General features: G+C 59.5%; 1 protein-coding gene across 1 annotated transcript in view; it reads right to left on the reverse strand.

Moving 5' to 3' along the window:
- FOXK1 (forkhead box K1) overlaps positions 1–24,064 on the reverse strand; it is a 46,974-nt gene that overhangs the window by 15,263 nt on the left and 7,647 nt on the right. The window contains 1 exon segment of the mRNA XM_037057905.1: positions 4,072–4,257. Within this exon segment, the coding sequence (XP_036913800.1) occupies positions 4,072–4,257 (186 nt within the window).

The raw sequence follows: 24,064 nt of genomic DNA on the forward strand, positions 1-24,064 counted from the left end.
GGCTGAGAACAGAGCGAGGGCTGTAGCCTTCGGGACGAATCCCGCATTGACCAGAAAAACAAAAGCACTCTTTAAAAAAAAATTTTGTTTTAGAGGGTAAGGTGGGGAGAGAGGGAGAGAAACATTAGTGTGAAGTTGCCTCTTGCACGCCCCCCACTGGGGACCTGGCCACAACCCAGGCATGTGCCCTGACTGGGAATCGAACTGCAATCCTTTGCCTTGCAGTTCGGCGCTCAATCTACTGAGCCAGGTGGATTGAGCACTTATAACGCAGACCTGATGACCTCAGACCTCTGAACTCCAGGGCGAGGTGACATCGCAAAGCGAGACAAACAGAGCCAGGGCTGAGACTCCGGCGGGGAGGCCGGAGGCCGTGTCGCATGTGGTGCCGGAGTCCATGGCCGTGTCTTCTTTTGTGTCCTGTTAACTTGCAAACTGCATTCCTTCTGGATCCTCTCTATGTCGGAAGCGTGGAGAAAAGCTTTCTTAAGCAGCTTCTCCAATGTTGCTCTCAGGAGTAACACCTGGTTTCTCTCCTTCTGTGATGTGTCTTTTCTCTGTTAATTGTAGCAGTTTTCTTGGAACTGGCTCAGGGGAGCCCTTTTCCGACTGGTCTCTGTGTTTGCGATACCCAGGAAATGACTAGCCAGTTTCTTCTTTACCACTTGCTTCTTTACCAAATGGGGAAAAAAAGTCAACAAAACACGGCCTAAGACAGCAGAATTTATTTCAAAGAAAGTTCATTCATTTTCTGGGTGGAGTACTTCATGGTGAAAAAAGGAAGGTTAAAAAAAAAACTCCAACCACACTGGCACACACCTGGGCCTGGCAATGCAGGGGAAGCAAAAAAAAACCAACTCCCCAACACAAAACCAAAAAAACACCCCCCAAAAAACACCTCCCAGGGGCGGGGGCAGGGGAAGGCGGCTGGGTCGGGAAGGCAGGGCGGGGCTGTGTGTTGCCGGGCAGGTTCCTGCAGGTTCAGCCACCCCCAGATCTCAGCGAAGATGGGGGCTCCGGGGAGGAAACCAACCCAACCCAGGTCTCCAACTGCAGGGACTGCGCCGGCCAATGGGGCGCTCGGGGCACAGCCACACCAAATTAGGAGACAGACGGGAGGAGGGGCCGTGGCCCGAGTTCTTAGAAAGGGCCCGGCTGCTGGGAGCTGTGGGTGCCAGGGCGGGCTGCCCCCCCAGGGCCGCTCCCTCGGGAACCGCCCCCCAGCTCCCAGCCGGCACAGCCTGCCAGGGTCTCTGCAGAGGGTCCCAGGGAGGCGGGAGGAGGCCGGGCTGTTTGTAAATAATACTCAGGCCCCTCCCTCCCGTGCAAAGGGTCTTGGAAAGGAAACCTCAGGGGCCTCTGAGGTTTCCCGACACTGCTGTGCTGAATTCTGCAGCGTGACGATGAAAGGGTGTCAACAGGGACCCTCCCCTGTGACACCTGATAAAGGCCCTCCCATGAGAAAGCCTGTCCCAAAGGTGCTACCTGCCCTGCAAGTACCTTTACCCAAGGAAGACAGGGAGCCAGTCCCGGCGGGGCGGGGCGGGGCGGGGCGGGGCCGGGCCGGGCGGGCAGCCCGCCCTCTGACTCCCTCCGGCCCCAGGAGCAAGTTAAACACCAACCAAGGGAGGCAGGGGCGGCCCCACTACCTGGCTTCGGGAGGACAGTTCTGCGACACCGGCGGTTCCGCTGGACAAAAACAACACCTCCTCCGTGACTCACTGCCTCCCTCCTGCCCCAAAGTGACTTGGCTGCCAGGGCTTTGCTCGAGTGTCTTCACTGGTTGGTTCCCGTTTTTATCTGGAACGTGACTGGGAACTGCGTTCGCTTCATGAAAGGTTCTCCTGGTTTGTAACCCACACAATTTTCCTTTCTGAAAGGTGCCCGTTTGGCTGGACTGCAAACCGCTGGTCCTGACCCAGCCCTGTCTGAGGCCGCCCGTCGCCCGCTGTGGTTGTCCCTGGGGTGTGGAGAGTGGCCACGCCTGGACCTGGCCGGTGACACACTAGTGATGTCCCTGCAGGGGCTCTCAGGGGCTGCTGGGTGACGGGGTCAGTGCGATGTCCCCCTCGGTTTCCCTGAGATGTCGTTACACACGCCACACCCCGAGTGCACAGCACCATGGTGTCTGTGTGTCCCCAGAGCTGTGTGACCACCGGGCCATCGAAGTCCAGGATGCTGTCGGCACTTGGGAAGAAGCCCATAACGACTGCAGTGGCTCCCCTGAAGCCCGCAGCCTCGGTGGCCACTCACTGGCTTTCTGTCCCTGCGGGGCTGCCTGGGCCGCACATTCCACACCAGCGGAGCAAGGACGGGGGATCGACACACGGCCCCCTTTACGCAGCGGGATGCTCACCAGGGCCACCCACACTCAGCTCATCGGCTTTTACGGCCCAGCCACACCCCTGTGGGGTGGGGCTCGTGTTAGTGGCTGCTCGTGAACTGAGAGACACCTGGGCTGCCTCTACTCAGGACTACTACGAGTAGTGTGGCCGTGGGCCCGGGGCTGGCGCACGGGGGCATGGGCGACACTCTGTTTAACCTTGGGGACTGCCAGCCTGCCTTCCACAGTGGCCGCCTCACTTCACCGCATGCAGTTTCTGTGTGTGTCAGTGGCACACGCAGGTGAGCGCAGGAATGTTTCCACAGTGACTGTGTTTCCCACGACACTCGGGCGAGACGTCTGGGAAGCAGCGAGAACACGCGTTGGGTTTCGGGTTTCAGGACAGAGCCGTGACTGAAATGAAGCCTTGGAACGAGGTCCAGGAGATGCTGTCTGCAGGGGCCACATGTGAGGTTTCCGGGGGCCATTACTTGCCATCACCATCGCGGTCAGGATGGAACGTCGCGAGTGCCGGCCGCACAGAAAGAGCGTGGGCTTCCCCGATGACAAAGACCAGGCCCAGCGAGGCTGCAGGGCCCTGTCCCCAGGCCTCCCACTGACCAGACTCGGGCCCCAGACTTGGGGCGCAGCCATGTTCAGTGCGGCCCTGACCTGGCTCAGTCCCTGCAGAAGAAAGACATGCCCGCTCAACCAGCTCCGGAGGGCCCCGCTCTGCAGGACCTGATGCGAGCAGCTCCCAGTGCCGACAGCATGTCACGGGCAGGAAACAAAGGCGCAGGTGACACACTGATTATCACAGGGAGTAAGCAGCACGTGGTTCCAACTGGGACCCTGGAAAGGGGCAAGACACAGGGACCGCTGAGGGAGGGCCATGAGCAAGAGACGGGCCTGGTGCCTCGTGACACAGAGGGGCAGCAAAGCTCGCTGCGAGCGCAGTGGGTCTGCAAGCACGGCTCGCAGACGTGCCCGAGAGTCCCAGACGGCCGCAGAGGTGCCCCGCACCCTCCCCGCTGTGCTGACCTGCAGCCGGATGCCCGGCCCTGCTGGGCGCGCCTGGAGCCATGGCAGGAGGGGAGGTGCCGTCACCACAGGCAGGTGTGGTCACGGCAGTGTCACACACGCAGGGCCGCACACGCAGAAAAGGAAAAGCCAGTTGTGTCTTAAAACGTCCGTGGCAAAGCAGTAAACCAGCTTACACGAACCGAGTCTCGCCCCACAAAATAAGCCTCCCCGAGCTGTGACAGAGGAGTGAAGGCAGGGCTGGGGGTGGGGACAGCTGCCGGCACAGTGCCACTCCACACACAGACCTCTGGGGCACACCCCCAAGGCTACTGCGGCTCGCCCCCAGGGTGACAAAGTCTGGGGACTTTCTTCAAAGTCTAGATCAATTTCTGAAACTTCACCAAGAATTTCCACAAAGTTCAGCAGGTCCTGGCATAGAAATACTACTCCTTCCAAATAGTTTCAGTGTCCTGAAAATCAACACCTGCGCTCACTTGAAAAGGCCCCAAGGTACGACACACCCAGCTGGCAAAGTGGCTCTGCGTGCCACGCAGTACCACCACGCGCTGTGGCAGAAGTACACCAGGCACCGGACAAGACACCGGGTGCCTGCCTCACCCTCCTCTCTGTCCGACAGTTTGCGCACAGGCGCCACGGTGGAGAGGAGCTGGCCGAGCGCCCCCAAGTGGCGCGGGGCGCGGGGGGCGGGGGGCAGGGCTGCTCACCTGATGGTGCCGGTTGGCGAGGGGATGGGGCTGACCAGGCTGCGCAGGTCTGGCTCCGGAATGTGGATCCTCAGCGGGGAGACCTGCGGGTACAGCGGCCGCAGGGGCGAGGCTGGGGCCTCCTCCCGTGGGAACAGCGAGGTGAACTGGATCTTGATGGCCGTGCTGGGGAAGCGGAAGGTGCACCTGCGGAGGAGGGACATCGCTGGTGAGGCACAGAGGCGAACGAGGGGAAGCTCCGTGCGGAGGAAGGGCCCCGGTCCTTCCGGGTGGCGGGGCCCACGTGATGCCGCACTTGCTGTGCCCTGTGTCCGGCTGCGCTGACCTCTGTCTCCTCTGCTTTCACCGGGGCCCAGACTGGTGCCCAGACTGGTGCCGACACTGAGCACCCTTTGATATGCATGTGGACAGAAGAGACACGAGTGTCCCCAGACAAACACCTGTGATGGCATCTCCAACGAGGGCCCCAGACAGCTGCTTCCTGTCACACGACATGGGACTCACTGCCCCACAGAGAACGCTCGTGGGAAACCGAGGCGCTGGGAGCACGGTGGCTACAGTGACATTAGTGACCGAGGGACACGAAGCAAACGACACACGGCCAGGGCAGCCCCACCACCAGGAGCTGCTGTCCGGACCTTGGGAACAGGGGCGGGACGGGTGCAGTCCAGGTGACTGGCCTCACAGCTCTGGGCTCTGGAACTGGCGGCTTGGTTTTCTCTACGGCAGAGGCCCACAGGCTGATGCGCCAACGCCGGCCAGCGGCTGGGGCCCCCGTGCTGCACGTGTGTGAGCCCAGGGCACCCACCTCGGGGGAATCGGCCCCGTCAGATCGGGGTACTAGGGGCCCAGCAGGCTGTCCGACATCTAAGCTGACCCGTCATCAACAAGTGCTAACTGTATGACTCAGTCAATGACAAGGACCTAAGTGTAAGCAGGCTGCCCACGAGGAGAGAGGGGACACATCCCACCTGCAGCAGCTGCTCAGAAAAGGCTCTCTGCAAAGAGGGGGCTGGGGGGCTCAGAAACATGCACGCAAACACCCACCTCTGCGCACCTGCAACCGGCTGAGCAGGTGGCCGGGCGGTGCCACTGACACCGGGCACGCGCTGCGGTCTCCTGCTCCGCTCGTTCTGCGGCACTGTTTGAACAGCGAACACCACCTCCAGCCTCCCATGGACACGGCAAACATCCCCTTCATCTGAGCTCTTTTTCTCTCAGTAAAATAGTCTTTAAAAACAAGATTTGCCTCAGCTGGTGTGGCTCAGTGGACTGAGTGCCGGCCTGTGAACCAAAGGGTCGCCGGTTCGATTCCTGGTCAGGGCACACGCCTGGGCTGTGGGCCAGGTCCCCAGTGGGGGACGCAAGAGGGAACCACACACTGCTGTTTCTCTCCCTCTCTTTCTCCTTCCCTTTCCCTCTCTCGAAAATAAAGAAATAAAATTAAAAAAAAAACGACAAAAAACAAGATTTAAGAATAGGTTGCATAGCGACCAGATCGGAAGAGCTAGAAAAAGGGCCCCAGTGGCCGCGGGGCTCCCTGGTGCCTTCCCCTCAGGGACCCACTGCTCCTGCTCTGACTCAGCAGTGCGGCCACCTGCCCGAGAGCTGCAGCATCTCACGGAGCCTGGCAGTGGCTGTGACGGGCTCCACCCGCCAACACTGCTTCTCCCGGACTCTGCGCACTGGCCAAAGGAGGCTCCGGGCGGCTGCGCGGAGGCCCGAGGGCCTTCCAACCCACAGGCACACTCAGAACCCAGGGATCAGACGCTTTCCCGACACCGCCCCTGCCGGGTGCTCTCTGGGTTCTGGGAGAAGCAGCCAAAACCCCAAAACGGCGGGGGTGGGGGACGGGGTGCCTGACATGTGTGGTCAGCGGCGCCCCTACGTCTCTGCTTCAAGGGCCCCCCAAGCTCTCCAGAACTATTCCGCCGTTTTCTGCTTCAAGCCGCAGTTCCAGGAACACTGCCACCCTTCCCCTCGCTGTTGTCTCCCCAGGGCCCCTAGGACCTTTCCTCCGTCAGTCTTCTGGTTAGAAAGTTACACCTCTCCCTGAGATGCCTTCTGAGGCCTGTGGTCTCTCCAGACCCAGAGCCCAGCTGGCTTTTGCAGGTCGCAGGGCCACCAGCCACTCCAGCTCCTGTCTGGGGTGGGCTGAGAGTCCCCGAGCCAGAGAACGCAGGACGGCGACTGGAGCCACAGATGTGGCTGGAGCTCCCCACAGGCGAACTGAGCCAGGCTGAAGCGGCTCCGCCCAGAGGGACAGACACATACGTGTGTGTGTGTGTGTGTGTGTGTACACACCTACACCTGCCCTGAGGGGGTATAGCTAGGACGGCAACACTAGTGACAAATGTTTGGGGACAGTCTCCGAGGCCTCTGCCATGTGCCGCTGTTAGTGCTGTGAATGGGCAGAGTTTCACTTCCCTGCCTCCGCACAGGGCCGCGCTCAGTGTTGCTCAGGGGCTCAACTCGCCCCCACACTGTGTCAGGCCCAGCACCGGCTGAGGTCATATCCTACTGGGTCACTGAGGCTGCCCAGAAAGAGGATGTGGCTTCAGCCTGGGACTGGTCACAGGGCAGACGGGGAATCAGAGAGAACAGGGTATAGGGTGAAGACAAGAGAGGACCCAGGCTCCGAACCCGGGGCTCCAGCCTGAGCTTGTGGCCTTGGGCGGGGTGGGGGCCATTACGCCCATTATTACAGCCCTGGTATGTAATCGCTATACCCATGAATAATGGGCATCCTTCTTTTCCCTCAAAAATCTGGGCAAACAAATGCTCATTATATTCAGCAAAATATGGTACATTTTTCAAGGTTCAGTTCCCAAGGCCGCCTTCTCCAGGGAGCCTTCCTTGAGTGCCTGGCTTGTCCCCTGTGTCCCCTTGGAGGGGCTCAGGCTCCTTTCAGGGCAGGCTGACCTGACCACATGCTCCCCAGGATAAGGGGGGGCACCACTGGTCTCTTCTCACCGCATGCAGGATACGCAGGTCCACGCACGCAAGCGAGAGGCCAGCGCGCACACCTCCTCCTGTCACTGGAAGTCCCCCAGGAGGCGGATGCAGAGACTGCTGGACAGCACAGGCAGGATGACAGAAGTGTTCCCCAGGATGCCGAGCGCCGTGGTGACACATGTGCGGAGCTTCCAAACCAGAGACATTTTCGGACTTTTCCGGCCAACTTTGCAGGGGTGTTGGGGACACACCTCTGCTGCACTGAGCAGAGTCCCACAGGGCGAAGAACTGGGAACGTGGGGTGGGAAGGAGAGGGCCCACGACCGCACGGAGCGCCGGGGTGCCGACTGCACTGTGCCAGTCCACGCCCACGACGTTTAAAAAGGGACACTCAGGCGCGTCTGTGTGGCGGTGGGCGTCTGCCTGCTCCGACGCCCGTCTGAGTGAGAGGGAGTTGGATGCCGAGGTCCCCGCCACCCCAGGGACAGCTGCTCCTCCCCCAGTCAGCAGCCTGTGGGACTCTGCCACCTCCACTGCGGCGCCCGGTCTGTTTCCCTGTGAGAGAGCCGGGCCATGGTCGCAGCTGACCCACTGAGGACGCCTTTGCGGAGGACATGGACCACCTGCTCCAGCCGGCCAAGGCTCTGCCCTTTCTCAGCACACCACACCACCTCCCCCAGCCAACCAGACGGTCCGAGCCGACTGCACGGCCAGCAGGGAACGAGAAAGCAGAGCCGTGTCCTCCCCGCCCTCCATCCTCGGTGGCTGGTCTGCAGTAACTGAATCCACTCGTGTGGGTGCAGCGGGAAAAGCAGCCAGTCTGGTCGCTGTGGGTGTCTCGGCAAAGCCGCTCCCCACACTAAGGTGCTGTCTCTGCTCTAGCGAAGGGAAATGGGGGGCTCCCCATGGTGTTCTCGGGAACAGGAGGAGCTGCGGACTAAAGCAGTAGCCCCCACCCTCCAAAGGAACCTGAGATTTAAACGGCAACGCTGACCCACAGGGCCGGGCCCTCGGGAGCAGCTGGGGAACAGAGTCCGCAGAGGATGCGGGGGAAGGGGCACGCCAGGCGGTGGACGTGGCACGCCAGGGTGGGCCTGGGTAAGATTCTGCAAAGGAGAGTGCAGAAGGGGGGTGCCCACCTCCCTTCTCTGCCCCTCCCCCACCCAGCGTCCCCAGCGGAAAGATACCACTTCCTGCCTCCCTTGCAGCCAGGGATGAGCAGGGAAGAGTGAGCCGGACCTGCCGGACAAGCCTCTAAGGATGCCGCTGCAGAGGTGCTTGGCACCTGCGGAGGGAGGCTCCTGCCCATCAGCCCTCCCGCCCACTCTCACCGGGAGGTGAGCTGTGATGATGGTGCTCCAGGGGTCTTGGTGGGATGGGAAAACCAGGCAGCTGAGCGGGCGGGGCATGACACTCCCACTCACTCACACACTCACGCACAGCTCGGTGCAAACCTTTTACCCTCGACACGTCCCTGACACACAAAACTGCTTGGCTTTAGAAAGACAAGGATGTCACAGGTAAATGTATTTCTACTGAAGAAAAACCCGTGGGGGGCTGTCTGCGCGTCACAGGAAGGCGGGGCGCTCCGGGAGCCCCTCATGCAGAGCTCTGATCAGTTTCACACCCACAAAGAAAGACCCCGCAATATCCAAGGCCCTCAAAAAAGATCAAGAAGCGGAAAACGCAAGGTCACCAAGTGTCTTTGAAATGAATGGCAATGATTTTGAACGTCTGCTTGAAAGAGAGAACAGGAGGCGGAAAACGCTTCCGGATTCCTACCGGCCCTCGGTGGCTGTGCGGCAGTTGTCGTGGTCACCATGGCAACCAGGACACTGGCCAGCAGGCACGCAGCCACAGACTGTGGGCGAACAGGGACACTCGGGGTGGCCGGGCAGTTGGCTGCCACCTCCAGTCACTGGACACAGAATCGCTCTGAAGAGACCAGTGGAGCCAACAGTTTCAGGTGACGCTGACCCACCAGCTTTTTCTCGAACTGGGACCCTCTGGGTGGGGCAGCACCCACGTTGCCACAAAGAGACCCTGCTGTCCTTGCCTCGTTCTGGGGGGGGGAGGGAAGCTGGACTCCAAGGGAGAGGGTGTTTTTCACTTGGAGACACCAGCTGGGAAACGGCGGGGTCAGGATCCGGCCCAACGCGGCCTCTCATCTGGGTACCAGGGGAAACCACGCGGCAGGTCCCTCTGGCCAAGGAAGCACCCCCAGCGCACCTCTGAGGCCGAAAGGGGACTCCGGCACACCTTTCGGGAGTTTCCAGAACAATGGTCACTGGATGGTACTGGGGTGGGGACCCTGGGAGGGAGGAGACAAAGCTCAGTCTATTTCCTCGGTGTTTGTCTTTAGGCAGCAACAGAAGTGCCAGCAAACTGTCACCGAGCCAGGCCCACCTCCTGTGCCCTCACCTGCTCAGCCTGTGTGGGGCACGACCAGACCCTAAACCAGGGCTCCACCCCAGCGCCTCCTCCACAAGGGCCGTGGGCTGGCACAGGGCTTGGAGAGGCTGGGGCTGCATCTGAATCTCAGTCCCTTTGGGAGCTGCAACCCTGCGGCCAGCGGCCTCCCTGTCCCTCCCGCCCCACTGTCGCTGGCCCCCCTCCCCCGAAACCCAGGAGCCCTCAGACCTGCCTCCCCCACAGGGCCCCGATGACCTGCAGCCACGTGTCCGTCAAGCTCAGTTCCTTCCCAACGCTGAGCTCCGGTCCGAAACAGAGTGAGGACAGACCGGCGACACGGAGCGCCAGCCTAGGTCTGCCGCAGACGCTGGGGCGAGGAGCATGGCCTCCCGGCCTCCAGCACTCCCTCGAGGGCTGGGCCTTCCCCTTCCTTGGGGCTGGTGTAGGGGACACGGAACTGTGTGCAGGCTTTGTTTTGTCTTGTTTCGCCAACAACTCGTACATCCAGCAGGAGCTGGGCTGGGGTCTGCTGTCTGCCTGGGTCACGAGGTCCCACCCCCAAACTCTTCCAACGGCACCAGCCACTGGGAGGCGCCTCAGCTCAGCACCAAGTGGGGTGCACCTGCTTGTTTATTGCTAAAGCTGATGCCCCCTCCCAGGAGACATGGAACACACATGACAAATGCACTCGAAAAGGGGACAACTAGACACAGGGACGCTCTGGCAGCCTTCCTGCACCCCGTCGCCTCTGCTCCCTGGGTGCCCAGGGCTCCCTATGGCCACCCCATGCCCAGGCCAGCAGGTCAGTTTCTGTGAAGCCCCATGACAAATCGGGTCCTTCTTCCGCTTAGAAAGCACTCACAGCTCTCAGAAGAAAACCCAAATTTCTAAGTCCTGTCTCTGGGTGCCATGCTGGCCCCGCCCTCCTGGCCCCTCAGCCCCAGCCCAGCCCCCCCAGCCCAGGGCTGGCCTTCTGGGAATGCTCATGGCCACCTCTGCCCAGGGGTGCCCGTCAGCATCAGTGGGCCCCTCAGACAGGCTGCCCGAACCCCTGTCCCCAGCGGCTCCAGCCCCGCTCTCGCTGTGCCTCTCATCTTCCTCTGCCGGGCCCACCGGACGCCAGGCCTCTGCCTCCCTGGTGGCCCCGAGCCTGGCACTCCAGGGAGATGGGGAGACAGGCCACCGCCCGGAGCCGACCGCCCGGAGCCGGCCACCCTGGCCCCTCATAGGCAGGGCTGCGCTCACGCTCAAAGGTTCGGAAACCCTGTGTGAGTCAGTCTAATGACTGCGGGCTGCCCAAGGCCAGGGCTGCGGCTGTTTTCTGGAACCGCCCCGCTGCCTGCAGAAGCAGGCCCGCTGTCACAGGCAGTGCTGCCTTCTCGTCAGGGCTGCTGGGGGGCTGTGGGGAGTTTTGGGGGGTTTCCACAGTGCAAGGCCTCCTGGGGCTGCACGCCCGGGGTCAGGGCGCCTTGCTGCCTGTCGACCAACCATGGCCAGGTGTGGACCGAGCCTCCCTCACAGCAGCGGTGACAGGTGCCTGGCACTTCCCAGCACAGGCGGTCGATTAAACGGAAACTGCTGCACGCGCGACAGCTGGATGAGGGCAGGACACTGAGCCCCAGAAAAGCCCAGCTCACAGCTTCGAACTCACAGGTTTGTCCCACCCACGCACGCGGCACTCCCCAAATGACCGAATGGAGCCATAGAGCTCAGGCCCCTGGTGGCCGGGGTTGCGGGGGGACCTGGCGGGACTCTCCATGGTGGTGGGCCGTTTAGGCCCTTGTGGCAGCAGGCGGTGGGTACACCTGCACGGACGGGAAAGAGAACCGTATGTGCGGGCCACTGTCTGCTTCCGGGCCGTGACACTGTCCCATTATCGCCACGTGGTAACGGGTGAGGGAAATGGGGCAAAGCCCCCCCCCCCCCGGGGCCTCTCCTGACCTGTTTGCAGTCTCCTGAGCATCTCGCATCATCGCAAATCAATGGCTGTGAACAGACACGAACTTTCTCTGTTGACCATTTAAAAGTTTAAATAGGTAGCATGTTAAATTAATAAGGTGGGTAGAGGTTTTTTTTTAAGCCACAAATTTACTTGGATAAGTTACCCGGACGAGGTATCAAATCACAAATCGAGACGTGACATTTAAGATCGAGACCCCGATCTTAAAATGAAATCTTGTTCTGAGTTCTGCAGAAGTCACAGAGCTCTGAGCACAATTTAAAAATAAAAGTCGCAGCTTGTCAACTGGAAGTGACCAGAGCAGAGAGCAGGGGCCACGCCCTCCCCACCCCCACCAACCCGCTTTGGGTCCCCGCAGCTTGGCGGGTTCCTGGAGCAGAGTCCGGCCATCCACGCCCGAGAGTGCCCTCAGGGGCGCAGACAGAAGGAAGGCTCGCCCGAGACCAGCAGGCCAGCGAGGCAAGGGGACAGAGGCCCTGGGGGTGTGTGAGACGCCAGGCACCTGGTGGTGCACCGAGTCACACTTCCCAGGGGACAAGCCTCCACCCAAGTTCGGAGCAGCAGCTTGGTTCTGCCCCAAGGATGGGGGAGGGGCTCGACCACCTGCCGGCAACACCAACTCCTGGGTGGCGGGCAGACAGGCTGGAAGGAAGGTGCCGCCGCCGTCCTCTGGAATTCCTGCTCGGGAGGCGACTTCTGCGTCTCGGAGAAACAGCCGGTCCTCAGGCCAGACTCTCCACCATGCCCCCCGCCAACACTATGCACAAAGCAGACGCCCACGCACGGCCCTCGTCACGTCTCCATTTACAGTAGCCACACATCTGACACGGGAACCGAACACCAGGGTGCCGGGGGCCCGGAGTGTGGGCTGGCCAAACGGCCTGGCCTGGCCATCAGGCGTGGCAGTGCCTGGACTTCCCCTCCGCGCGGCAGGTCCTTCTGGCCGAGGAGGCACCCCCAGCACACCTCTGAGGCTGCAAGGGGACTCCGGCACACCTTTCGGGAGTTCCTCACGTTTCAAATCACTGATTTGATTCTCAGCCTTATCCGCTCTACTGCTGTTTCCCTGTGAATGGTACTTCACTTTAACTAATGCATCCTTTGTTTCTGCCTAGATCTTTTTATGCTGCTGAGGTCCTCCCTCAGTTCCTTGAGCATCCTTAAAACCAGTGTTTGAACTCTGCATCGGATAGACTGCTCATACCCACTTCATTTAGCTCTTTTCTCTGGAGGTCTGATCTATCCTTTGGGCTACGTTTGTCTCCTCATTTTGGCCACCTCCCTGTGTTTGTCTCTGTGTGTTAGGTGGAGCTGCTTTGACTCCGTGTCTTGGTAGTGTGGCCTAATGTAGCAGGTGTCCTGTAGGGTCGAGTGGCACAGCTTCCCGTCACCCAAGCTGGGTACTCCGGGTGCGCCCTTCGTGTGGGCTGAGTACACCCTCCTCTCGTACTTGAGCCCTGGTTGCTGTTGGCAGGTCAATGGGAGGGATTTACCCAGGCCAGTCACAGCTGCAAGGACTGGCTGTGACCACTGACCACCACCCTCCGCCCTCTGTGGAGGGTCATCTGTGCAGAGGCAGGGTGGGGGTGCTCCAACGTGGTCTGTGGCTGCCCACTGGGTGCACAGGCTCTACGGTTTCCTGGGTGGTGCAGGCCAAGGTCAGCCCTATTTGCGTTTTCCCTGGACCACCCTCCCTGAGCTATAGAGCCCATGCCTGCTACTTGTGCTGGGCTTGGAGGTTCCCAGGTGAAGCCAAGCTGTGAACCTAGGCTGCCGCTGCTAGTGCTGGGCCTGGGGCTCGCTGAAGCCGGCTGCTGCTGCTTTGAGAGGATTTAGGAAGTTGTGTAGTTTGAGCCAAGACCAGCCATTCATATGGAAAAGCAGCTTGGGTGGGACCCCAATTGGGTGGGGTGGGGTTTCTGGGGGTCTCCAAGTCAAACAGTGTTAGGTTGCTGGAGTCTCAGATGGGGCACCAGCCCACGGGGGTGGGGGCAGGAGGAGGGATCAGCCAAGGGACCAGGACCTCTGCTCTCCCCAGTGCCAGCACTTCAGTCCCTCCCCGCGCACCACTGGTGCCTTTCAAGCTGCCACCCGGTGCTGGAGCTCAGAGGAGTGAGTCTGAGTAGGGAGTCCGTGTGGGCTCTTTAAGGGAAACGGCCTGGGGCTCCAGCAGTTTCTTCCACCGACTCAGTCCCCACTGCTTTTTGCAGCCAGAGGTTGTGGGGACCTATCTTCCTGGCACTGGAGCCCTGGGCTGGGGCTGGGACTCCTCACTCCTGAGATGTCCCTCCCGAATTTTCATCCACCACACATGAGGGAGGGACCAGCCTGTTCTGCGCCTGTGCCCCTCCTACGGGTCTGGATGGATGTGGTTTACTCCTCGTAGTTGTCAGACTTCCATTCAACTCGATTTCTGACATTCCTGACTGATGGCTGTTCTATATTTTAGTTGCAATTTTGATGCGGTTGTGCGAGGAGGTGAGCAGTGTCTGCCTAGGCTGCCATCTTGACCAGAAGGTTTTATACGATGTAATTTTTAAAAGTTGTTTCTTCTGCCTGTTTTTCCCTTGGGTGTCAGAATGTCACTGGCACCATCACCTCGCCCACCGTTCGGGTGAGCAGCCGAGGACTCAAGGGTGGCTCCCGGTGACTCCATGTTGGGGGTCACGGTTGCATGATGGAAACTCACTGTCCCCCACGTTCAGACCTAAGGCACAATACGCAATTTGAATTTTTTAAGTCATGAGTTAAAACTTTACTGTGGCGAAATTAGTCCACAATTAACCAGATTTAAGTTCTGAAACTCCTTGGTTTTGATGCCGAGCAGACGCCAGGACGCCACCGAGAGCCTGCAGAGCGAACAAGCTGTGCCGAGTGTGCGGGTGAAAGCGGAGTCCTCAGGGCAGGGCGGCGGCACCGGGTCCGGTCGGAGATCCGGCAGCACGGCCAGCGCCCCTGCCGCAGCCTCGTCCACCCTGCCTGCCCAGCCTACAGTTCATCTGCACCCAGTTACTAAGCACTGCGAAGTGCCTGGCCCTCTTCTACGAATAAGATGAACGACAGTTTCTCCTGGAAGACGCGCCGTGCCCTGGTCGGGGATTGGGAATGACCAGGAGCCCGGGGAGGGGCAGCAGACCTGGTCCGCAGCCAGTGGGAAGGGCAGGGCGGGGCCCTGCTCCAGGCAGGGGTGGGCAGCGCACGGGGGCCAGGATGGGCCTGAACGAGGCGCTGGGGACGCAGAAGCAGCCCCCTCTGTGCCCCCCGCACGGCCCAGCATGCACACGCACAGGTGGGGTGTCGTCAGCACAGAAACTTCGGGGAGAAAACGCGTCCCGGGAGCTGGAAGTTAATGCTCTTGGGGCAAACTGCTATGTTTTTATGACACCAGTTCATTACACTTCGGTCACCTTTGCTGTCATTCTCTCACATTAAATTCCACACTAAACTGAAAAAAAAATGACTGTGGATAACCGAAGGTCACGTTAGATTTTAAACTGTTCCGCGGTCCCCAAGGGAGCCGTCCTTCCCACTGTGGTTCACTGGCGGCCCCCACGCCCCACCCCGGTGGGCAGCAGGGCCGAAACAGAAGCTGGCCTGGAGTCGGGAAGCCCCGCCAGTTTTCCCAGCCAAGCTGGGAGGGGGGACGCTCGCTGGCGACCAGACAATGTTTACAAAGCAAGGGGGCGGGGGACGACTCACTTAGAGACCTCTCTACCGTCCAGGATAAAGCCCCAAACAAAACACAGGACGCAGAACCAGCACCGAGCTGAGTCTGAAAAGGCCTTTATTTGGCTTAAGACTCAGGCCTGCAAAGCTGCAGGGCTCAGACCCAGGGAAGCAGCGGCGGGCAGAGGGAACGCCCTCCGTTAATCCCACAGGCGGGCAGCCCCGCCCCCACGCACGGAGCCCGGGCTGGGGAGGGGGTGGCCTTTCCCAAGTGGGGTGGGGGGCGCAGAAGAAGGAATCCCGCGGACTGCGGTTAAATCCCCGCGCACACCGTCCCCCCTCCCCCCCACCCCGTCTGGGTACACTTCAGGACCGCCAGCCGGGGAGACCAGGCGTGAGAGGGACCAGCAACAGCGAACAATGGCCTGGGGACAGGGCAGGTTTCAGCGGCCTCGGGGACAACCCATGGGTTTCATTGCCATGTAAAGTACACTCAGTCCCCTGGGTTTCTCCCTGCGGCCAAGGGCCTATTCATCACGATGGTTTTCTCCGAAACAAACAAAAAAACCCCAAAACCGAGCCAGACACTCTTGCCCATGGGTACCTACCTGAGCCCTCACTCCCCACCGACTTCTGCCGCCCGGGAGGGTTTGGGTGGCCCTGTCCACAGTGCCATCAAACTTGGTAAAGCCAGCAAAAACAAATGCACACAGCACAGGGGACGAGGGGCTGGGGGGACACTGTCACTCCTTCCTGGCGTCTGGGCCTCGTCCCTCCCTGGGTGGGCTCCCCTGGGTGTGGCGGTCCCAGGGGGTCTGTGCCTGGCCCCCCATGGCCTCTGCCTGCCCCCAGGGACCCGGGCAGGGCACCCAGTTCTCATCTTTACGAAGACCCTGCAGTGGAGGCCAGAGAAGGTGTAAAGCAGCTCAGTTACTCCCTACATGAGGTCTTGTCCCCAGCTGCTGCACTGTTGGTTCAAGTTCAACATAACTACTTGTAGACCCTGCAACAGCGACGACAAGGACGATGACAAGGACAAGCGCCAGAGCAGCAGGGGTCTCTGCAGCCTCCCAAGGGGCTCCGCTGCGAGGGAAGGCTCAAGCAGACAGTGGACCGTGGGGCAGGGCTCCCAGGCTGGCCTGGGCATCACCAGCTGGGACCACAGAGTCAGGCGGGACCTCACCCCTGGTCACACAGTCCTTGACGCCTCGCCCTGTGATCCCCCCGACCTGGGGGTCAAGGACCCCCTAACATTTCTGCACCCTGGAAACAATGCCAAACCAGGAGAAACCCCACTTTGCGTTGGGATAGCGTGAGCATTCTCTGACCCAGTCCTGGCTTCTGGGCGAGGGAAGATGGGTGCAGGAAGACGGGTGCAGAGGGTCCTTCCCCAGAAGGCCTGCCTGCCACGCGAAGTTAGTGGGGCCATGCTGGGTCCCTGGCCTTCCCTCTGACCCCTCCCCGCTGGGGAGGGCCATGGGCTGAGCCCCCACCTTCCCATCTGATCAGATAGGAACACAAAAGCGGTGCTTTCGAGTCCCTGAGCAAGGGCACAGTCACCCGCAGCTGTGAAGTCCCCAACATGCAGTTTCAGCTCTGGCTTTGTGTGTGTGTGTGTGTGGGGGGGGGGGTGGCGGCAGAAAAACACAGAATGTCTCGGAACGGCTGCCGTGGCTGTGGCTGCGGAGAGAGGCGCGTGGCACTCCCCTCGTCCGCACGTTCGTGCTTCCCAATTTCTGTGAGTGCGGGTTTGCAGGGAGAATACCGAACAGTCTGAAACAGTAAAGCCTAGACAGAGAAAGATCAGAAAAGGTGAAGCGTGCTTTTTTTCTGCTTTCTCTTAAAAATTGGCTCCTCCCAACACAAATGGCCCTGAAGAATTCTGACTTTCAAGCCATTCTGTTGTTGTTCTAAAGGTTACGTATTCTCGGTGGTGCCTCAGCACCATCGTTATCTCGGTATGGAACCCGTGATGAGTGCCCAAACCAACCAGTGCCCAGCAAGGGGCGAACGACGGAGCATTTTTCTCTTGCCGGGGGCGGTGCTGTGACTTGTACAAGTTCTAGCAAGTGCAACGGGTCCCGAGCAAGCGCCAAGGTAGCGCTGAGACTAAGTTTTCTCGTCAAAATGTGTCGAGTACAGGGTGTGACGAGCTCTGAAGCCCATGAGGACTGAGGCGCAACTATAATCATTTTGGGAGGGGGAGGGAGGGAGGAAGAGAGGGAGAGAAACATCCATCAGCTGCCTCTTGGATGCGCCCCAACTGGGGAGGAAACCTGCAACCCAGGCTTGTGCCTGGACCGGGAATCGAACCAGTGACTTTTTGCTTTGCAGGATGACGCCCAACCAGCTGAGCCACATCGGTCAGGGATCGTTTTGGATAGACGAATTCTCCAGAGAAAAGTTATTGATTGTTAGCTTTTTACCCATTTTTTAAAGGTATCTTGTCAAAAACACATCATATATCCTTACTTCCCTGACGACAGTGAACAAACGGAATTACGATCCTGAAAGCTATTAAACGACAAAGACCACAAGGAGTCACTGCACAATTTCTCACCTTTGTGGGTTAGAAGTAGAAGCAAGAACAAGCACCAAACCCCGCGAATGTCAGGGCAACAGTTCAGTCCCTGAAAGGTGGCAGTCTGTTGGCAGGTGAGTGACCCGAAGAATGAGTGACCCCTGAACACAGGCTGAGGGCGTGACGAGGACTCCTACTACATGCCACACGTGAGGATGGCAGGTGACGGTGCCAGGTGGCGCAGCAACGGCGACCCCACACGCATGGGGTGGAGAGGCTGGCGCCCGGGGGAGAGCCGGCCCGATGCTGGCTCTGCAGGAAGGCCTGGGTCTGGTCAAACTCGGAGAACCTCCCACCCCTTCAGCCCCGGGCACCCAAGGCTGGGATGGGCACTCGGGGCCTGCTGCTGCCTGGCCGGGAGCTCGGGGAGAGCCGCTGGAGACGAGCCCCAGCCACAGGGTGGAGGGGTGGGGTGGGAGGAGGGCAGCGGAGGTCAGCCAGGCCCTGGAGGGCGGGGGGAGCCGAGATGGCGGAACCAGGGGGGCCGAGTCACGGTTCCTTGTGTGTGACGGTCCACCCGTGAAGAAGCGCTGGGAGGAGTGAACACACTGGCTGTTTAATGCAGAGATGGTGGGACACCGTCTGCGTAAGTGACCCCGCCCCCACACACCGCTGGACACTGCCGTGCCCATGAACACCTGTGAGTGTGGACAGTGGGGAAGGGGGGGCCACTGCCGCCGGTGGAGGGGGGGAAAAGGGGCGGGAGACCGCAACGGCACCTGCAATGTGTTGTTTCTCCTTTTCAAAAAGGCTTAAAAGTGCAACGAAATGTGGGCAGTGCTAATTCTTCATGGGCACACACATGCGTGCTAAGTTACCCTCGGTCCTCTCCTGTCTTTTTAACTCCCTGACGCACACGTGAGTGACGGGCCCGTTCTGGGTTTCCAGCTCCAATTCACAGCTCCTCCTCTCGGAGAGCCCTCGCCCCAGCTCGAGGCAGTGGAGTCCTCCTGCCCCTGCACAAGTTATCCAGACGGACCCAAGGCAAACCCTGGGCTCGTCTGTTCGAGTCTCTTGTGCTTTGAGCCCCCCTTCTTCGGAGGAGCAGCTCAGAGAGACACAAGCACACAAACCCACTATACTGCTCTGATCACGCCACCTTATGGGCTGGGGGGCGGGGTCCTGGTGATGCCTTGCCCCGTCTCCTGCCGACACCACAGTGTGGCTCTCCACAGCACCCGGGCGGTGACTGTGCCTCGCCAGGGGGCGGTTACTCCACTGCGACCAGCTCCAGGCACTGCAACATTCCCCCACGACTCTCACTCCTGACCCCAGGTGCCTTGTGGAGTGACCACAGTCCCTCCAAGGCAAGGTCACAGTGACAGCAGCGTTGATGACAGTGGTGCAGGCGTGTGGTGAGCACGTCTGCATGCCTGCACCGAGGTGAACTCTGTGACACACCACCTTCGGTTTGCCAAAGCGTCACGGTCACCCCAGAAGCAGGCCGAGTGCCCACACAGGGACATGGAGATGAGTGCCTGAGGTCCACTCACTTGCCCAAGGACGCCGGCTGGGAGGCAAAGCCAGAAGTGTCAAAGTCACTCTTTGGCTGGCTTCCCCATTCAGATCTGTCGTTCGTTTACTCATTTTGCCAACTATTTACAGGGTGCCCCTGATGTGCCAAGCACATTGGCAGGTCCTGGGGCTGCAGGAGTAAGCCCAGGAGAGCAGCGTCCCCTCCCTGCCCCCAACGGGCAGAGTGAAGCAGATAAACACAGCCACCAGCTCCTCCAGGAACAGCGGGACGGCTCCACGGGTGCCTGGGTGCCAAGGGGCGCTGCTCACGGGACCCCACCTTGGAGAGGCACCGGCGGAGGCCGAGTTAAGGAAGTGACTTTTCGGCAACAGAGCAGTATCTGCTCTGAAACGCCTCCTGTGCATTTCCGGTCAGACCTGAAACAAGAAGGGAGCTCTCACGGTATTTACTAGGGGCTACTTGGGGGCTCCAGGCCACCCAACCAGACAGCAAAAGGAGATGAGACATGCGGTAGTGGGAGAGAGAGACAAAATAATTTTTATTTGCAGATGAAGATCATGACCTAGAAAACCCGTGGAAAGAGTGAATCGAAAACTGTTACTAAAACCAATGCAACTGGATACAAAATTAGGGTTTCACTGCCGCACCGAATCGCAACAGTAACTTCTTAATGACAAAGGAAAAGCAGTGACTACGGGCTGCAGAAGCGCCACAGCCCTGAACCAGCCACCAGCCATCCACCGGCCTCCTCAGGGGACACCAGGCATCTAAGTGGCGCTGCCAGGGGGGGTGCATGGCCCCCCACCAGCAGTTCAGAGACGCTGGGCCTGAATCTAACCAGGATTTTGTCAGGTGAGATGAGTCTAAATTGAGGGATACCCAGTAAAATAACTTCTGCTTTCTTTTAAAAATGTCAAGGTCAATCAAGACGAAGGAAGGCCGAAGAGCTGTCCCACGGTCGGAGACAGGAGAAAGGACAACCAAACACAGGGCCCCACGCTGGGCCAGCCCTGGGCGGGGGGAGATGCCGTAGGGACGTAGTGGTCATGTGCCATGTCCTGAGTGTGATAATGGGGCTAAGGACACAGAGACGTCCCTTTTCTTAGGACACATGCTCTGGCGTCATGGGAAAGGGGCACGATACACGTGACCCCCCCCCCCCAAGAACGCGCACACCCCGAAAACAGTGAAGCAAACACGGAGGAATCTTAGGAATCAATGAACCTGGGCAGAGAAGGTCCAGGAATTATTCACACTAGTCTTGACACTTTTTGGAAGCTTAAATTTTTTCAAAATGGGGAGTTAAAAAAATAAATTAGTATTATAAAGCCCACACCAAACAAAACAAAGGAAAAAACCAGACATGCACACCCAGAGCCCACCTTCCTGCATGAAGACACTGACCCTTTAGACAACAGAAAGCGAGGGGAGCAGACCCCACTCACATTGCCCCCTCACAGAGACTGGGGATCAAACAGAACACACCACAAACACAGGCTCCACACAGAGGACACGAGCAGTGGAGGCCGCGGCGATCTCAGTGGGCCACGCCCACGGGGCCCAGGTGGCCCGGGGAGTGCGCACTGCTCCTGTGAGCGTTTCAGGGTTAGGGGCCACCACGAGGTCTGTCTCAGCTGAGCAGCCAGGCAGTATCTAAGTGTGGCTGTCCCAGTAACACTTTATTTATAAAAACGAGAGTCTGGCAGGACTCGGCTCACAGAGTGCACTTTGCTGACCGGATCTGAATGGGGCTGAGCCGGGCTTGTCAGTGCCGAAGGTCTCCCCTTCTCCCTGACCCTCTCCTGGAGGGGCCCTGCACCCAGCTCTGGCCATGGCACAAGAGCAGGGCGAGAGCTGCTGCCTCTGGGCCTGCCCATCGATAGTCCCTCTCCCCAGAGCCAGCTGTCGGGCAGGGGAGGTGTCCCCACGCCTGGGGCTGGGGCTGCCCCACCCCCGTTCTCCACACAAAAGAGGCCTTTCCTGACCACTGAGTGGAGACACCGACTTTGGAACTTTCCTTGGGCAGGAGGCTGCCGTTTCTCTAGAAGGGCCAGCAGCCTACGGAAGATCATATACAGGGCCCAAGGTTACAAAAGATAATGTCCCTTTTGATTACAAAACCTTCTGTTACAAGACCATAAGCACGGAATTCTGTAACACAGCACTGTCACACTCCAACACACCACGCACAGAACGTCTTAGGTGAAACGCTCCAATCAAAAGTATAAATTACTGCACCCGTGCTATGACCCTACCGACCACCCTCAAGCAGGGGTCACTTCTGCCGGACGCCGTACAGGAATGGACACTCAGTCATGCCGAGCGCCTCCTGAGTGCCAGGCGCTGTGCTGGTACCTCGCGCGCGCGCACGACCCTGTGTCCTCGTGGGACTCACAGCTTCCTGAAGGGACAGGCACTACTCCACAGCACCCTTTAGAGTGACCAAGCACACAGACAAATGCCACCATAATGAACAGGTGTCCGTGCAGACGGCAGGCAGGGCCAGGCAGGCACACGAAACACGGGTGCACTGGTGTACGAAGGCCTGTGGACATTCACTGGGACGGAGACCACAGCACTGCTGGGCAGGGGCTGGGCGCACACGCAGCCCTCAGCACCCAGCCCGCACCGTGAGCCCAGGCTGCAAAGAGCCATGGGGACTTTTTTGAATCCCACCCCTACAGCAAATCTGGGTCTCCCTCCCATCCACCATCCACCATCCACAGAAACGGTCTCTCAGGTCTCTCGCTCTCCCCTGGGCCTTAATAACTAGGTGGCAAGGGGACACGGGGCCTGCATTCTCACAACTCTGTGTCATAAGGGCAGAAACCAGAGACAGCGGTCACCCTACGCAGCAACAAGAGCCCTCCTCCAGCAAGAGTGGGTCTCAGGTGCTCCTGCACACCTGTGGCTGCGGACGACTTTATTTTGTGGGTCTGCCAGAGGCCCCGGGGCCAGACCACGCCTGCTCGGCCTTTTTCAGCTGGCAGCAAAGGGCAGGCACAGCACTGTGCCCGAAGGTGAAAGGGGTCAACCCAGGCTGTGGCCACACCCAGGAGCCCGAGGCTCCACAACCTGCTACGGGTTCAAGGACACCTGGCCTGAAAGTGGCACGTGCAGTTACTTAAACTAAATTAATTGGAAAACAAAATTCAGTTCTTCAGGCACATCAGCCACATACCGCTAGGAATACGGAGAGATCAGAGCACTGGGGAGAAGTGGGGAGAGGCTGTGGGGTGAGACGATATGAAATAAAAGGGCTCCTTGGTTCTCTCGGGCTCCCCTCTTCCTCGAGAATGCCGGATGACTGCGCTGCAGGGACAGGATTCTGGATGGAAGGAACTCCGGGCGTGGCCTGGGGCCGGGCAGGGTTCTTCTCTGGGCGTTCTAGGGGGGGCGTGTTGGGAGGCAGCTGCCTGCCATTCCTGCAAAGCTGTGTAGCTTTTGTACAGAAAGACAATAATTAGAAACTAACTGGGGATGCTAGGAGAGCCCAGGTGTTAGGAGTTTAGCCTTGAGTGATAGGCTTAAGTGACTGATGCAAGCGGAAAGCTGTTATTGCAAAACTGTGAGGCTTTTGAATAAAAGCTTTTTTCCTTTGCCGCCAAACCTCTGTCTCCAGATTTTTGCCTCGAGGGTAGCGGCGGGCAGCTGTGCCCGCTGCTGTGTGCCCACTGCCCAGAACAGTTCTGCTCTGGGCACCGAACAGTTCCGCTGCGGCAAGTTCCGAACTCTCTTTGGGACCCCTGCTGGTGAAGCCTAGTGTGAGCAGGCCCGGAAAATCAGTCCTCACCAGTTGACAAAGAAAAACTCCACTGCTAAGAAAGCTGACTACTCCTGCCTGGAGGGGGGCGAGGAGCAAGGCTGCAAATGCCCCTGGTCTGTATGGCGCCGGGGTGGAGGGAGGCAAGCAGCCTGGGGTGAGTCACTGTTCCCAGCTTCGGGGGTACACCTGCCAAGTGACGGGACTTTTGGGTCCCGCAGGGTGGGGGGAGGAACACAGGCCTCCGCAGCTTGCCTGCCACCACCTGCAGCCCATCCGCTCTGCCCTGAGTTTCACCAGATTTCACTGAACATTCTTTCCAAAGCGGTCTGGAATTACCTTTCACTGCCTCTCCTTGCAGCCGTAGCGCCCTGCCCGCATTTAGGAGGCTCCCGAATTTCCTCAGCCGACTGGAGCCCAGGCTTTTCTGGAAGGCTCTCTCAGGCACGGCCTGCCCCTGCACGTGCCGCTTTCTGAGCCGGAACCACACGTGCTCACGGGTGCAGGCAAGGGGGCCTCCGGCGGGCTCCCCACGCGACTCCTTGCAGCAGCTCCGCCACCCAGCTTACACAGAGGCACGGCTCCAAGTTCCAACAGGAAGCTGTGACATGGTTCTTGAACCCTGCAAGCTGCCCCCAAACCCAGAACGTCTGTGAGACAAGGCCATGCAGCCTGTGGGGGAGGGGGGCACTGAGCATGCCTGCTGCGACAATGTCCGTTTGGAAGGTGAGCACCTCCTGTTCTTGTGACGAATCACAGAAAGCAAAGCTTTCAGAATAGCCAGGATCGTTTATCCTCTGTTGAAATATGGATTTATTGTGAGGAGGGAGAGAGAAAGCTACCCACTGAGAAAAATGCCAGCCCGTGGTGGGGGGGGAGGGCGTGCATGCTTAGCTAAGTGGCACCGTTCCTCAGGAGTGTGCCTGGGATGGTTTCAGAACAGATCCCAGCAAGGGCTCTTTCACAAAATCACGGTCACAGCGTCCTCGAGGACTGGCAGAGCTCCCTGTGCCCCCGTCTCACCCTGCCTTTCTCCTGGTGGCCCCACACCTGCGGCTGAAGGGAAAAGGTGGGGCTGGCATCTGGGAATGGGGGAGGGGGTAGGAAAAGGCCACCGCACCCTACCTGGTGGTGGGGAGTCCCATCTGAACTGAGCAAGAAGCAACACGCACAAAACAC

The sequence above is a fragment of the Sturnira hondurensis genome, unplaced genomic scaffold (assembly GCF_014824575.4).
Source record: "Sturnira hondurensis isolate 20B ecotype Veracruz unplaced genomic scaffold, ASM1482457v3 Scaffold0009733, whole genome shotgun sequence".
In the NCBI taxonomy this organism is placed as follows: Eukaryota; Metazoa; Chordata; class Mammalia; order Chiroptera; family Phyllostomidae; genus Sturnira; species Sturnira hondurensis.